Raw genomic sequence first — 17380 nt, forward strand, 5'->3', positions numbered from 1 at the left:
AAAATATATCTGAATGTTTTTGAAAATATTTCTGTGTTACATATGAAGGTGAGATGAAGTCACGTCTTTTTGCTTTATTAGGCTGGAGAGCATTACAAGTTAAATATTTCCATTTCAGATAAAAACCAGGAGACTAAAAGCTAGATGGATAATACAAACCCATCAATTATACTGACTATTGTTTCTAACTTAAACAAAATTAATATTCCTATAACAAAACAAATTTTCTAGAGCTGTTCACAAACGTTTTTGCCAAACAAAGAATGCTGGAGAATTTACGCAGAGAAACTTGCATAAGTGTGTTTTAACATCTATAAAATATATATATTATAAACTTGAAGAGAGATGAAATATGACAACTCTTTCTACATGCAGTTGGAATCAATTACTACATAAGCCTGAGGGAATGAGTTCATGATTAGAAGCTTACTGACAACAAAGACTGATCGTTACATGAAAGATTATCTCTATCCAGCTCAGCAATAAAAATAAACCAACCTCCTGGGAGATAAAAAGGAAATGAGGCCCAGAGGGTGAAAGATCAAGGACACAACCACACAAGGACCAAACTAGAGATTTCGCCATGGTCTGCTATCCCTTTCCATTTTCGTGAATTTGGACTGGTTAACCTTTCCTTCAGAGACATTTTCCCAAACCCCTGCAACTGCTATTCACCCCATCAGGGAAATCATATATGCTGTGCAGTGTAGTGGAATATTGGCCTAGGACGGCTTGGGTTCAACTTGCCAATCAGCCATGGAGCTCACCAAATGACTGTATACCAGTCACTTCCTCTCAACCTAATTCATAGGGCTGCTCTGAGGATAAAGGGGGAAGGAAGAGAGAAAACTGATTCCTATCTTGAGATCCTTGGAAGAAGGTGAAAATATAAATGTATTAAATAATGAAATCCACCTTCAGTCTTTGACAAATCATAATAAGTCTATTCTTAATTAGGAAATGCAAAATGTACTTACCTTCACAGCAATTTTCAGAGAGACATCTTGAATTGAAACTAAAGGCGGATACAAACGGCCCTCCTCTAAATGTTTATCTGAGACTTGTTGACATATGACCTAGGAACAAAACATAAGGCATGTTCTTTTAAGCTCTCATTAAACAGGTATTTTTATTTGAAAACCCACTGCCAAAAATTGAATGTATGCAACCATTTTTCTATGAGAGTAGAAAACCATTTTTCTATGCGCAGCATCAGCAGCCACATCCTCAGCAAGTTCCAGGACCCTAAGCAGCTGCCCCTTCTCTTTATTTTCCCCAGCCCTGTTCTCTAAGCCACCATTTTAATTTCCCACAATGCTTCTGACAGCATTGCTCCAGAGCACTGGGGAATTTTAATGGCAACAAGATCCAGCCACTGCATTGCTTGGCACACTGCTACTGCTGAGGTCACTAAGCAAGCCCTACAGGTCCCACCAAAGGGGAGGGAGCCCACCAGAGGGTACTTTGTCCAGCACCCCCTCAAATCTGCACTATGGGCAGCTTTTTTCAAATTTCATATGAACATGTTCACAGAAATAAACTTCTGGACTTACCAAGTCCCGCTTCAGTAATGAAACGGGAGCATAGGATAAGTCAAACAGAACCATGTTCATCGCCCAGAAAGCCCTCATGAGCACACCTCTTTTAAAAAGGTCTCTGATAGGGCACACAAGGAAAAGGATGGAACTAGTAAATAATTAATCATAGGCATGGGGGTGGGAGTGTTAAAAAGACATTCTTAGTCTTATTCAGCATTTATATAGCAATTTTCCAGAGCATACAAAGTGCTTCTCAGTAATCATGCTGCATGCATCCTGAGAGCCTACATTTGAAAACCTATTAGAGAGTTAAAAGAGATTAAGTTTGAGACATATAGAAACCAATACTCATGATTGGAGGGCCAATGTAAGCAGCACGGGTGGAAGTGGGATTATACTTGTCTGTCGTGGTTATTTATTTAGATAGGACACTGAGCTAAGAAGACAGAAATAGCAAAGCACTTTGGACACAGAAAGTACTGTGGGAAATCATTAACCACCACAACAAATATGTAGACAGTGACTGGAATCTGCTTGACAGAGTGCTTGACCCCACCAGTTAAATAAGGTTATAAAAGGGAGGCAATCTCCCCTATTTTACTTCTAATCCACATCTAAGCAATTCCCAAGGAACTGGAGGAGCCACCTTGCCTTTGGGGCAAGCAGTGAGGACAGACACACGATGTAGGACTATGCAAGATGCCAAGAACTGACTGGCAGACCTGCAGGAAAGCTCACAAACTATGAGGCGGTTAGTGTTGAGAGTTTAAAATATATAGTTTTATTCTCAGATTTGATCCTATAATAGATGGTTCTATGATCCTGATTTTCCTTCAGTGTTGTTTTTCTTTCAGGGATACTTTTGAGATTACAAACACACACACTCTTAATTGAAAAGCAGGAACAAGACATTACAATTAAAGTACAAAAATAATCAGGTACCACTGTTAACACTAAAAAAGCTAAAATAGAATAAAATTCTAACAAACCAGAGTAGTTAGTACAAGTAAGGTGAGCAAAAGAAAGAGCAGAAATCAACTTGCTGGAAAAGCAAAGTTACCATATATCAGGACATAATGCATCAATACCCAAACAAGCAGCAGAATTTTCACTCGGAGAAAGAATTGCCTAGTACTATGAAAGTTGCACTTCTCACCTCCTCTTAACAGAGACTTGCAGCCTGGCAGCCATAGACAGCAAGGAATTACATGCAGGTGCGCAAGGCAGAGCCCTCTGTTTCTCCTCTGCACCCAAGCCTAGAAATGTAACAGGCTAATGCAGAAAAGAATGGGCTCTCTGTCTCTCCTCTGTGAGACACCCCCCAGGCTATTATTGTGGGCTAATTTACAAGGTGGGCTTAATAGGCAATAAAGATTGTGTGTCTTTTTTTTCTTTCTTTTTTTAAGGAAATGGCAAAATAAGCTACTGGCAATCATTATTATAGTTTAATCATTTATTATTTATGAATCCACAAGGGGGAGCTAAAAGAAAAGGAGATATAAACCTGTTTGTTTTTCCTGCGGCAAATCAGTAGGATTGCTTTTTCCTGGGATTACAGGTCAGGAATCATAGTTACATTTGCATACTGGTGCAAAAGGAATCATACTGCTACGTGACATGTACTGATTTTCATCAAGTTACATACATTTAGGCATAAAAAGGTGGCAACATCCATTACCATATAATGAAAAGCCAACATAAGGATGATGCCTGCTCTGTGGCAGGGTTGAATAATAAGAATTTCTGAACTGGAGAAATATTTTTCTTACTTTCCTTTATAATCATATTAAAAAGAAGGAGAAGGTTAGAGGCAGGCAATAAATTGCTACATGAATTCATGAAAGATGGTGCTAGGCAAGTGGAATTTCTGATCACACACACACCTTTCATTGGTAGATTCCCCGACTTTTAAGGATCTGGCTCCTGGCCAGTGTTTCAGCCATACTTTTAAAGATGAGGACAAATCTTGAAAAATAACAGATAACACTCTTCTTACTGTGCCCACCAAGTGTACATTTAATGGTAGGACAACATCATGATCAGTGCATCTAAACTTCAAATTATAAACATGTTAATTTATTGTGCTGTTAGTTTCACTATAATGAGACGATACCTACTCGATTTTCCATGGATACTGTCCAAGAGTGAACACCTTGCCCTTCTGATAACATATTCTATCATTGAAAAGTTAATAGAGTGATCTCTGGAATGACTAAAGCATAGCATGGGCAGTCGCAATAATTTATCAGCTCATAATTCTCTGACATTTTACTTTTACTTCATCAGGCTCAGAAGAATGCCACTTGTCATCACATTAAAATTGCCTACAATTATGGCATTATAGTCTACAGGGCCCTGGATTTACTATCCACAAATCAATGCTGAACTCTACTTGGCATGCAAGTAAGAACACCTGAAAACAGGACTTGCTGTTTTTACAATGACTAAATTGTGTTTTTATTTTTTTTAAAATCAGTTTTAAATGGACAGGTGGCAAATTAAGATACCCATAGGCTGTGTACACATGTAGCCTTTGTAAAAAGCATATGAGGTTTTTTTCATAGTGCACTTTTGTACATAGCAGTTTGCAGTTGTACACACCTTTGCATGATAACGTCTTCTAAAGTGGCAGCTACTATCCATGATGTCTGTACACATAGTTGGGAATGTTTTCAAACTAGAGTGCAATAGTTTTCTCTATTCCTCTTCCTTCGATTAGTGTTTTCACAGACCTTCTCTTTCTCTCTCTCTCTCTCTCTCTCTCTCTCTCTCTCTCTCTCTCTCTGTGTGTGTGTGTGTTTATTTGACATACAGAAGATATGTACTGATACACAAAGCTGGCTAAGTTACTGTACTGCTTCCTCTTTTGTCTATTTTATTCAGAGACAAGTTAAACATGGTTAGGGGGAATAGCACAGCTCCACAATACCAGTAGCTCTGCCCCAGTAAGAAGTGACCTGAGGAAGTGTCCTCTGTGTACACATGCAGGCACATGCGCTTGCGAAGTGCATTATTGACACAAACTGGATTATAACTGTTACAGCAGAGAGTGCTTTAGATTGACAAGTAGTGTGGGACAGAGACAACATGAGGATGCTGTCATGTGCACAGCACCCCAAAAAGGCGCTTGCATCCAGCACTGAATCCACATGATCACACAATGTGCACATACCCACTGTTACAAATAGGTACTCATGTTCAAACTTTTCCTATCCCTATTCATTACAGACTCTTCCTCTAGCAAGCCATGGCAAGAGGTTATCTTTTTAAAAGATTCCCTGGTTAAGATCCATTGTACAGGCTGACTTTATATCGTTTCTTCTTTTGTTTTTCCATGGATTGTATCAAGATGGGTAGAGGAATCCAAACTATCAGAAGCCAGCATAATTTATGCTGGAGTAAATCATGCCAATGTAATTTACCGTTATTCCAAACTCTTTTCAGGAGCAGGTCTACTCCTTAGCCTGGCAGAGAGAAAGCAAGCCTTTAAAATAGTTTGATTTACACTACCCTTTTTGCTACTGTAATTCCCACTGGGTTGCTAGGTTGCATGATTGAGCAGAACAGAGTTTGGAATGGGGTGGGTCTCCACCATCCTGTCCTGCTCCTGCCACTTTTCAGGGCCTTGGTTCAACCAGCTGAGTCCCAGTTGAGCTGCTGAGGCTTGGCTGAGTCAGGATGAAGGAGAATCTCCAACTGAGCCAGATGTGGGACTTCAGCCAGTGAATCTGCCTGTTCCAAACACCATTCATCCCAGGGATCTCAAACTAGTTTACAAAATATTCTCATACTAAAAATACATTCAAGTTTGGTATCTGGAAAGCGTGGGTATTCCTATGGTGCCAGGATTATTCAGGTAGCATCTCCTGCTCTCAATTATGCACTGTGTGAAGATATAAAATGCTTATTTATTTATTTATACATACTGTATCCCACTCATCAGACTGGGTTGCCCCTGATACTTCTACACAGATCAGACACAATTGTCAAACCCATTACTTGACACTAAAGTTTACAGAGCATAATTGAAACCAGACGTAAGTGCTCTTGTAGCTGCAATATGACTATGAATCAGACTTTGAGTCATTAGGAGAGTATGTGCAGGGCAGAGATATGTGTACACTGTAATCTTAAGCATGCCTACTTTGAAATAAATCCCACTGAGTTTAATGGGGCTCACTCACAGTTAAGTGCATAACCTTAACATTTAACTAAAGACCTAGATGGCAAAATCTGCACTCAGTGTCACCATCAACAGATGTCTGCCTGAAGAAGTTATTTTAAAGTATCGCTATCTTTTCTAGTACTTTCCACTCCTGCTAAACGAGTCTGTAAAAGAAGCCAATTTTTGCTGACTTCCTCTCAATTTTGACATTTGAGAGGCTTCGCATGCTCCACCTTTCATTTAAGCAGTTTCCAAAGTACTTTACAAACTATACATATGAGCCCATTCTAGAAAGTTTAAGAAGCCATGTCTTTTAAAATAGACATGGCAGTTTAGGGCAGAGAATTAAGACTTGCCATATCCAACTGAAATTACAGGGAAAGGTTTTAGCCATGAGGATAAAATTAACCAACTTATCCTCAGTCACCTCCTATGTGAAGGATCACTGCCCATCTTGGCTGGTCAAAGCTAGTGGAGAGAGTGAGCTTATTCCTGATTTTTGCACATGGCAGGTCCAAATGGTTCCCTAGGGAAAAACACCTTGATGGAAAATTGTAATACCTGGGGTTTCTGTGAGGAAATCTTGCCATTCTTTAAACACACACACACACACAGAGAGAGAGAGAGAGAGAGAGAGAGAGAGAGAGAGAGAGAGAGAGAGAACAGCAACAAATTACTTGCTAGAGCAATTGCTGCCAATTCTCTGCTAGAAGAAATTCACAGTTCTGCATGATTTTACATTCTGAAATAAATAACAGGTTCAACAGTACTCTTTCCTCCCTCAAAGCAATGTAGGAGAATCACCCAAAATTAGGACTCAGAGGCTTTGGTATATTAACCATAGGCATGTGTCCCTCAATACACATTCAGTCTATGTAATAGGAGAAGTACTGCTTTTGTTTCAGCGCTGGTTTAATCCATCAGATTTCTGATGAATTCCTGTCTCATTACCTTACACTGCGACCATTACACAGAAAGTATCAGTTTCAGTGTTTCAAATAGTATTCAGGTGTTTGTGGCCAGGGAAGATGGTGTGGTCTGGAGAGAGTTTTGAGGGCCAGATTCTGAGAGTCAGGATGGGGGGGCACGTTCAGTCCTCAGGCTGAGGTCCCCCACCCCAAACTACCAGTCTGAAGGCCCTACAACAACATGCTGTCATAAACTGATGTGCCATACATGTCCTTTTCTGGGCAGACATTATCAGGTATACAACAGTCAGTACCTCTGCAGTTGTGAGGAAAATTTCTTCACTTATATGTCTTATTCCACATGCAACAACTCCAAGGGCAACTCCTGGAAACACATAAGCATTGTTACCCTGTCCAGGAAAAAATGTGCGTCCATCTGGAAGAGTGACACGATCAAAAGGGCTTCCACTTGCAAAAATGCCACGCCCCTAAAACAAACGTTTTGCAAATGTTATTGGATGGAGGAAAATCAGAACCTGCATCTATATCTATAAAACAGTGTTTTCATAAAGTAACTACAGTATACCAGAAACTTACACAAAAGTCACAAAACAAGAATTTTGCAATTCTGACTATGTACTGTTAAATAAGTCTCTCTCTGGTCGGTGCATTGTCAGCAACAAGGCAAGTTCCAAACCAATCTGAACCCAGTAGACGTTTGCATCATAATGTCTCTTTGTGTCTGATATCTTGCTGAGACATATGATAACAAACTGGAATTATGTCTATTTCATATGATATTTATTACTTTATTTTTCAGTTTTAGGAAGAATTGGAATTTAGTATCTTCAGAACTAGTTTCAGCCATCCACATAAATGCAAGTATGCAAAACTGAGACTCACATTATGACTATGTGAGATATATATAAAGGCAACCCCTCATTTATGTGGGGGTTACGTTCCAAGGCACCACACATTTAATTGTAATAGTGTATATTTGAAACACAATTGAAAAAGGCCGCAAATGTCCTGTTCCCGCCCCCATCTGTTCTGCCCCTTTTTGTGACGTTTCTGGGTTGCTTCTGGGTTTGACACAATGAATGTGTGTGCAAGTCGCTCACATACTGAACATGCATAAATGGGGTGTGTGTGTATAAATAACCCCTCTTCTAGGAAAAATCATAATAGTTCACAGTAATGCCATCATAATCTCTAATGAAGTTCATGGCCACAGCTTCTATCTGCTAAGGTAAAAAGTGGCATGAAAGAATACAAATCCAACAGCCCTACTTGGCTAACTTGCTATTTGCTGAGGTCTGAGTGAAACAAATAAAATAGTTGGTTCAGTATGCATGAAACTGCCAGCATTGGAAGATAAGGTCTGTAAATGCTTATTTGTCATCCTTCTTAAAAGGATTCACAATGCAATTCTATGCATGTCTACTCAGACATAACTCCCTTTCAGATCAGTTGGGCTTGCTCCCAGGTAAGCAGGTATAGGATTGCAGCCTTCATGATTAAATTTAATTTTTAAACAGAAGGATCCTTGTTTAACTTACAGAACTGCAAATATGCATGGAACACAAACAAGAACACTATATAGTTATTCAAAAGAATATCATTTAGCTTGGTGTCATGTAGATTTATAATGGCCTGCTTTATACATTTTGCTGGAAGATTAGGTATTTCAGTATATTTTTAGCTCTGGTTACCAGGTGGAGCTGCCCATTGTAACCATATTTTTTAAAATATTTGCATTCCTGTTTCATTCCTGCATTCACTCTAATGTATACATTTCGGTAGGCAAATAGGATATACTTAATATTTGTTTTCTATTTATAGAATTATAAATTTGTCCTGCATCAGTAGAGAAATTCCAAGGGGAAAGTACTTGACCCAAAGAGAAAGTATAAAGACTGCAATTCATATGCAGCAGGATTTAGATTATACATCATTTCATTCCAGCTACGTCCTCCCAAGTCAATGGACCAGTTAAAAGACAAGTTATATGGCTTAGAGAACAATCCTGCTGCTCCAACATCCCCAGGTTGATGGCTGGAGAGGATCAGAGCGATGGGTTTGTGCCTCTCCTCTAACAAGAAGAAATGCCACCAGTTTGGGGGAGCTCTGCTACAGTGGAGGCTCCATCTGGAACCAGGTAAAAAGAAGCCAGCAGCAGAAGCAATAGCAAGATGTAACCCCCCAAAATGAGATCTTTTATGGGTGGGGCAATGGCAGCTTGGCGCAATGGCAGCTTTGGATTCAATGGATTGAAAGCGCCTTGGTCCCACGCATCTCTGCCAATTTAGAGATGTAATAGCAAAAAGGATGAGAAAACTACCTGCCACCCCCACCTTCAGCCATGTCTTCTCTCTAAGCCCTCTGTGTACCTGTGGCAGGGTATGTGCCTCATGTATGTCTGTCTATGTGTACATGCAAGAGTGTGTGGGGTCACCACACCTGGTGTAAAGTGTGGAGTAGGCACACAAACTGTTGGCATGTGGCCTCCAGAAGGCTGGCCAAAAAAGGTGAGCTACTCCATTTCCCTTTGGAGCTCCTGGGTGAGGTTTGAAGCGAGGTGTCATGAGTACAAACAAACAAGGTTTGTTTTTTAAATATTGCCTGCAAAGCATGAGGGGTTAGAAACTTTCATTTTTAACATATAAGTCAAGAATCTAATTATTCTACCTTGCTGCTGAAATAACGTTCATTAAGTACAACCAATTCAATATCAATCAAGGTTCTTTCCTTACTTCGGTTAGAGTGTAGCAGTCCTCAGCCGAGCATTCTGCTTTGCTAGTTGGGTTACTGAGAGCAAAAATAATTGGCCTCTGGTTGAAGGAAGCCATATCCTGAATAATCTTTTTTGTAAATGCACCACCAATAGCAGCAACTCCTGAGGAAGACAATGGGAAATTTGGATGAAGTAACTGTTTTGATTCATAGACAAAAGGCAGAATCCACCATAACCTGTCCTGTTGCACTCATATGCAAAGGAAATGTGCCACTGTGACATTTCATTTCAATGAAGCTGGTGCTTGAGATATTTCCAGCCCAGAATGAGACACTTCAGGATCTTAAGTAGTTGTAATATTGACACATATTCAATTGAGTTGCATTAAGCTGTACGAACAGATAGATGCTTGAGTCTTGAAGAGCTGCAGTTTAACATATAATCTTCCTGTTTTTCTTCTGATATCTTAGGCCTCTCAAAGAAAGTATAGTTCAAAGTCTGGCTCCCATAATTTTTATTGGCTAATTGGACTAAACAAAAAGTACTGGCATTTGATCTACATTTTGTAGAGTTTATGTCAATTTTGCTTCTAGACTGTTAATCATAAGAATGTCAACCTTTTCTAGCCAGAGGGTATAATAAATTCGAAAACATAATTTCACTTATTCTTTATGGCTACTTTTATTAAAATAATTGTTTCTGGTCCAACAATAACAAGTCTTCTTCCTGAACGGTGTCTAGCAAGACTCCATATATGGCATTTGCTGAGACTTGTTTAAAAAAAAACCTTGGGAAAGTATCAGACAACGAAGCAATCCCCGTCATGCAAGGAGAGATTTTTTAACAATTAATCATCCATACAGAAAAAAAAAATCTCAAATTTGATCAGTCTTTCTTGCTACACAGCAGATACACAGCAGATAAACATGGTATTTATATAAATTATTTTCATGTTCCACACTCAATGCTATACATTACATTTTGAATATACACAGCTACCTGAATGTAACTGTTTATACCCTTTTTCAGTAAATGGAATTTAGTAGTGATTATTCTGTAAGGTATCCTGTACAGAATAGGGTACAGAATAATCCCTCTTAAATTTCATTCACAGAAAAAGCGTACAGAATAATCCCTTCTAAATTCCATTCACTACAAAACAATGTAACTACATTCACGTAAATGTGCACGTTTTTATTCATAATGCAGTTATTGGAAAAGAATTTAAAGATGGGGGAAGGATAAATTACACACTATTCTGATTATATTATGCCTCAGGCAGCAAATGAGAGGAAGGACATTACCCAGGGAGTGGATCAAAAAGTATACATTGACCTAAAGCTATGAGTTCTTCCTGACGTAATGCATCGCTCATCCATTACTTACACTACAGTTCAAAATTTTCTAGAGCTTCACCTGGTTTCAACCTCTGAAGGAAACAAAACAAAGCTATTTTATAACTGCTAACATCGCTTCCTGAGGATGGTTTTTGGGGGTTAGAGGACCGTCCTGTGACCTTTGGATGAAGGACGATATACAAATTCAATTACCGTATTTTTCGCTCTATAGGACGCACTTTTTCCCCTTCAAAAATGAAGGGGAAATGTGTGTGCGTCCTATGGAGCGAAGACGCTATAGCCCCGCGCGCGCTCTCCCAGCTGGGGAGGTGACGCGGGGCTATGGCAGGAGCCTCTACAGCCCTGCGTCACCTCTCCAGCTGGGAGAGCACGCGAGAGGCTAAAGCAGCCCCCGCGACCCTCTCCCGGCCTGGGAGGTGACGCGGGGCTATGGCAGGAGCCTCTATAGCCCCGCGTCACCTCTCCAGCTGGGAGAGCGCGCGCGAGGCTAAAGCAGCCCCCCGCGATCCTCTCCCGGCTGGGGAGGTGACGTGGGGCTATGGCAGGAGCCTCTACAGCCCCGCGCCATCTCTCCAGCTGGGAGAGCGCGCACGAGGCTAAAGCAGCCCCCCGCGACCCTCTCCCGGCTGGGGAGGTGACGCAGGGCTATGGCAGGAGCCTCTACAGCCCCGCGTCACCTCTCCAGCTGGGAGAGCGCGCGCGAGGCTAAAGCAGCCCCCCGCGACCCTCTCCCGGCTGGGGAGGTGACACGGGGCTATGGCAGGAACCTCTACAGCCCTGCGTCACCTCCCCAGCTGGGAGAGCGCGCACGAGGCTAAAGCAGCCCCCGCGACCCTCTCCTGGCTGGGGAGGTGACGCGGGGCTATGGCAGGAGCCTCTATAGCCCCGCGTCACCTCTCCAGCTGGGAGAGCACACGCGAGGCTAAAGCAGCCCCCCGCGACCCTCTCCCGGCCTGGGAGGTGACGCAGGGCTATGGCAGGAGCCTCTACAGCCCATGCGTCACCTCTCCAGCTGGGAGAGCACGCGCGAGGCTAAAGCAGCCCCCCGCGACCCTCTCCCGGCTGGGGAGGTGACACGGGGCTATGGCAGGAGCCTCTACAGCCCCGCGTCACCTCCCCAGCTGGGAGAGGGTCGTGGGGGGCTGCTTTAGCCTCGCGCGCGCGCGCTCTCCCAGCTGGGGCGGTGACGCGGGGCTGTAGAGGCTCCTGCCATCACCTCCCCAGCCGGGAGAGGGTCGCGGGGGGGGGCTGCTTTAGCCCCGCACGCGCTCTCCCAGCTGGGGAGGTGACCCGCGGCTATGGCAGGAGCCTCTCCGCTGCCCCTTTCCTCTGCATCCTGACCTGCTCTTTGGGGCTGGTGGTGGGCTTCCCCCGCCAGCCCCAAAGAGCAGGTCGAAAGGAACCTGAAGCCTGGAGAGCGAGAGGGGTCAGTGCACACCCCTTTCGCTCTCCAGGCTTCCAAGGTAGCCGCCTGAACGCACCTTAAACCGCACCTTGTTTTAGAGTGGGAAAACAAGAGGGGGAAAGTTCTCCCCCTCTCTGTGCATCGCCTCCTGCCGCTTCACTGAAGGGGCGCTGGGCAGAGAGGGGGAGAATTTTTTTTCTTGTTCTCCCCCCTCTAAAACAAAGTGCGTCCTATTGTCCGGTGCGTCCTATGGTGCGAAAAATACGGCGATAAGAATAATACATACTCAAAACCTATTTTTATACATTGCATGCATATTCACAGCGTCTATATCACACAATAAACAAAGAGGCAAAGGTAGTATAGGTGGTTGGACAAATAGAGATGTAAGTGTTACCTATAAGAGCAGTTGGCCTTAAACTGTTAACAATATCTTCTAGATTTTTCATCTCTTCATGTTGATGGGCAAACTGTTCTTTCTCAGCTGTTAGTGAGGCACGGCCCTAAGTTTAAAAAGAGAATTAATTTATTAGAACTATAGATTTGCATCCATTCTGTGTTTTTTGTCTCAATGAAAGGACTCAACTTGTCCTCAAAAGCACACCTATCTTCTCTCATCTTACGAGTCAATACCGGCCATGTGCCAAAACTTGCTACAACCATTCTCTGATAGTATATTACACTTCCCCCAATTAAGAGCAGGTAGGTTTTACTAAGCATTTTTGTACCTCTTTGGAACAATAGATAGGATTTTTGAGAGAGATGTGTTCATACAACTTCTGGAAAATCGTTATCATACACCTGTGTGAGAAAACCTTCCAAAGTCCATTTGGTGAAAACCCATTAGATCTGGGGAGAAGGTAGTTGCACTCATTTTCGGGGGGGGGGGGCAAACCTTCTGATCAAAATTCATGAGCGACGTTACCCTGAAATACCTTGTTTGAATGTCTTATCTGCTTAGTGATCTTGCATCAAAACTCTCTTAAATGGTTGTGAATGGGTATCCCCATTTGCCCCCCAACAGAAACTACTGACAAATGAAAAATGCAAACTGCCTCTTGTATTCCACTGATTGGTAAAGTTGGCACCTGGCCCCCTCAATCAATTAATATACAGAATGAAGGACTAGAAACAGCTTGCACTTCTCCAGTAATTAATTACACAGCTCGCAAGAGGCTTGTCTATTCTTTTCCAAGCTTCAAGTAGAGGAAATTGAACGGAATTTAGAGAAGGGCATATAATAAAGCCAAGATTTTCTCTCTAAAACTAGGTGGTCTTAAAATGCCTATCAGCAGCCTAGCTAGGATGTTTATGGAGAGAATTTTCTTTTCTGAGAGGGCTAGCAAGCAGAAGGTGGGTTTTAAGATTTCTTTGAGGTCCACTGCCATTAGTGAGTGTGGCATGGAATGGTAGAACAGGAACATGGTCAACTGAGTACATAAAAGGAATGCTTTTTAACTGATAATAGGTATGCTAGATTTCCGAAATTCAAAAACATGAGTGTAGTATTTCTCACCATGAGCTGGCTAGCAGGGGTGATACACACCATTCCAGGTCTCAAACCTGGAGTAACTGCAGCTGTGTGAAGGAACTGGAATTCAGCACTCAAGAAGAGCCAGTTATCACTTACATTACATAGAACAGAATCCCTTAAATGGCATTGTGGGAAAAGGCATGCTTTTCGTGCCTCCAGAAGTGTAGGCCCTCCTAAGTAACCACAGCAAAGCTCTATGTCAGTGAGAGCTCACTTCTGAATCTGAAGGGGGTGGAAGTTACAAAAGCAGCCCCCAAGAGCCATCATGATTCAAACTGAAGAACTAATGTCCAGTAAATATGAAAAAGTGCATACAACTAAAGGGAATCTACTTCAAATGCCTATTTTGATGTTTTGTGGCAAATTATGTGGTTTGGTGTTGTGGTTCCCTGCCCCCCCACCCCCAAAATTAGGCAAAAGTATAATAAAAGGGACCTGTGTAAGTCCAGAATGAATAAAGAGAACAAGGGTTTTAAAAGCTGTCATAACACAACTACATTTTTCCATTTAGAAAATCTATTATAAACACACGTTTCCAGGTTTGTGCTTTGGTACAAATTACCTCACTGTATTTGTTCTCTTTCTTCTTCACTTCCCTGGTTGGTAACCACAAGTCTTGGTATTTATATAATGGAAAGCAATATATTATCATCAGCAGTATATGGTTCAGGGTGACCACAAGACATAGCATAGATCTGTCACATGGCTAGCAATAAATATGTTGCTGTATGCTAGACCATGCCAGCTTCTTTCAACTCACCCTTGATTTATTTGGGGATAGCTATCGTTCATCCCCCTCTTCTCTTATAAAGTTTTCTTTAAAGAATGAATTACTGGGTTTTCAGCTGATATGAATATGTACTCATGCAATTAATAAACGGTTATAAACATTTTCTTAGTATTGCTACCACAGAACTATTCTGAGAAACTTGCACCTGGCCCCCTTTGTGACCAAAATGAAAAATTCATAGCCCCTCCACAATACCTTCGGTCACCTTCTGACATACTCATGAAGGCCAATTTCAGGGAAAAATTACTGGGCTACTAACTACAGTGCTGTTTTTAAATACTCCAGCAGGTGTCACTGGGATTTTAAGAAAATACATAAAACATTAGTTAAAAAACAAAAACAAAAAACTAGCATAAAACACAGTTAACTTATAAATGCAAAAAGGTCTCTTTTTTTAGTTATAATATAGTTAACACAAATCTTATCTATCACAGTGCAAAATATTTTAAATTTAAAAACTGCTAATCTATTTTAACTATGCATATAAGTCTCCCCTGCCATATCTCTCAGGCTGAATCCATTTGTTCTCCCTTTGCTAACTTCATTAAGTTTCACCAAATTCTGATTACTTTCATGCAAAGAAACTTTCCCAACCATACCACCTTGGTACATGCCTTAGGTATTTACTTTTTTATTACCATTTCCCATTCCATTCCACTCTGATTCTTTTATAATCAATTTAAAAACATGGCATCTATTTGTTAACAGCCTGACCACAAGAACGCAATCCAATGACGCTTGGGCACATTTAAGCCACTTGATTATTCTCATCCCTTTCCCTGAAAAGTGAATTCAACTGGGCTGAAAGGCCAGATTCTCAAAATAGCAGATGTTTAGGGGCCTCAACCAACTTTGTCACGGAAAAAACATTTACTTTGATTCTGGAAGGTGCTAGTGGTTACTTTTTAAAAATACCACCTCCATATCTTTTCTTTCAAACTCCTTTCACCCTCCACTGCCACTTTATCTAATTGCCAGTTCCATCGCAACAGTTCCAAACTGTTTACTGTCTAAATCCCCTTCCCCATACAAACTGGTTGCCCTCCAAAATCATATGGCAAAACAGCTGTCCCTATACATCCTGCCCATCTAAATATCCATGTCTTTCAAGTCTCCTCCTCCACTGACAACAGGTCATCAGCACTCACTCCCAAATCTGCATCCTGCACTGTTGGCTGTGGGTGATGGCAAACTGCATTCGTCACACACTCTGGGTTGATGTTGAATTAGGGAAGATTTGGCTTAGAGTCCATGCTTAGCCATGATGCTGACTGCATGTCCTTGGTCACGTCTCTAACTCTGCTTAAACTACCTCACAAGATTACTGTGAGGATTAAATGTGATAATCCCATGCATGCCACTTTAAGCTATTTAGCGAAAAGGCAAAATATAAATGAGAATGATAGACAGAAAGAAACATTCGATACTTTCTGCTTCCTTTAATTCAGACTTATCTAGAGACAAATAAATTAGGAGAAAAGTAATATTATCTGCTAGGATTTCCTGTATTTACATTGCTACTCTCCTTGGTAGCGATGCTCTGGTTTGCCAGAAGCTGCTCAGTCATGCTGGCCACATGACCCGGAAGCTGTCTGCGGACAAACGCCAGCTCCCTCGGCCAGTAAAGGGAGATGAGCACTGCAACCCCAGAGTCGTCCGCGACTGGACTTAATGGTCAGGGGTTCCTTTACCTTTACCTTAACTCTTTGGTGGAGATATGGGCCATGTAATATTAATGACTGCATAGAGCTGTGGAGGAAACAACAACAAACATCACCTCCTCTTTTTGGATAGAGAAACTCATCCAACTCCAGGAATATTATAATAACATTAATATGCAACGTCATCCATCTAGCCAGAAGTTATAGTGATTGCACAAAATCAATGCACACAACCTCAATGGCCATGTGAGGCCAACTATAGAAGGGTTCCTCAACTGCATCATAAAGCTTCTTTAAACTTTACAGTTTTATGTGAAAGCACACTCCAAGTCTCACTATTCTAATCTACCAGTCATTAAAGACCCAGGGGAGTAGAATGCATTTATACACACATGGTGACAAGAGAAAGACATCAATTGAGGGAAAGATGAGAATACAATAGCAAATCAAAGTTTATTTTCACTAAGACCAACCATAAAAAACTATGCAAACAGCATATGAAGAAGTTGAATAAATCAGCTGTATTATTTTGTTTTTCTTGTTAATTTTAAGAACCTCAAAACTATAACATAAATGACCACTTTTATTTTGGTCAAGCTCTGGCATGGGGAAGAAATGAGGTAAAAGGAACTGATGTAATCACCCAGCAGCTTTGACTTTCTAACCACTGCTGATACCATAGCAAACCACAGCATGTAGGAAGGGCATGATCTCCTCTCCATCACTATGCAATAGAGTTATTTGAGGCAACACAGCTGAACTTTAAGTAGATGTCTGCCAAACATAAAGGAAAATATCAGCAGGAAATTATCTCTTATATCAGCATTTCTTTTCTCCTTTTGATAAATAACTTCATGTTTGTGGGCCCAAGCCCAGCAGGCCGGTGATCTGAGTGTGATCTTATAATGATAGAAATGATTACAAGACAATATTATGGGATTGAAATTGGCCATAACTTTTTTTTATTACTAATGTAGTAAGCTATGCCATAGGCATGGGTATGCATCCTGAATCAATCAACCCACCTGCTGATTGATTGCTCCTTCAGGGTCGATCCTGTGTCTTCCGATGACACAAATCAAATGGGGTGGTCCCACCAGGATGCCAGTAGGATGTTCTATAGTCCGACAGCCCCCTGTCTGGACCACCAGACAGACTCTCCAGCACTTAGACTATGGATCCAACCCAATGCCTTTTTCTGCCATCTGAGTCAGCCCCTCCCTGGCAGCTTAACAACAAACCAATCACATCTGCAACCAATCCCATAGGCCCCAGTAAATATCCATC

At 41.5% G+C, this 17380-nt stretch overlaps 2 protein-coding genes across 5 annotated transcripts in view; one reads left to right on the forward strand and one right to left on the reverse strand.

Annotated features, from left to right (window-relative positions):
• Positions 1 to 17380, reverse strand: part of ME1 (malic enzyme 1) — a 126495-nt gene that overhangs the window by 1945 nt on the left and 107170 nt on the right. For both annotated transcript variants that reach the window (XM_081187364.1, XM_081187363.1), the window contains exons 10-13: positions 12506 to 12611; positions 9365 to 9507; positions 6926 to 7099; positions 978 to 1076 (exon numbers count right to left, since the gene is read on the reverse strand). In XM_081187364.1, coding sequence (XP_081043490.1) covers positions 978 to 1076; positions 6926 to 7099; positions 9365 to 9507; positions 12506 to 12611 — 522 coding nt within the window. The remainder of the gene's footprint in view (positions 1 to 977; positions 1077 to 6925; positions 7100 to 9364; positions 9508 to 12505; positions 12612 to 17380) is intronic.
• PRSS35 (serine protease 35) overlaps positions 2273 to 17380 on the forward strand; it is a 167217-nt gene continuing 152109 nt past the window's right edge. For all 3 annotated transcript variants that reach the window (XR_014006204.1, XM_081187371.1, XM_081187373.1), the window contains exon 1: positions 2273 to 2289. The gene's annotated coding sequence lies outside the window, so the exon portion shown is untranslated. The remainder of the gene's footprint in view (positions 2290 to 17380) is intronic.

This window comes from Podarcis bocagei (assembly GCF_964188305.1).
Source record: "Podarcis bocagei genome assembly, chromosome: 3".
In the NCBI taxonomy this organism is placed as follows: domain Eukaryota; kingdom Metazoa; phylum Chordata; class Lepidosauria; order Squamata; family Lacertidae; genus Podarcis; species Podarcis bocagei.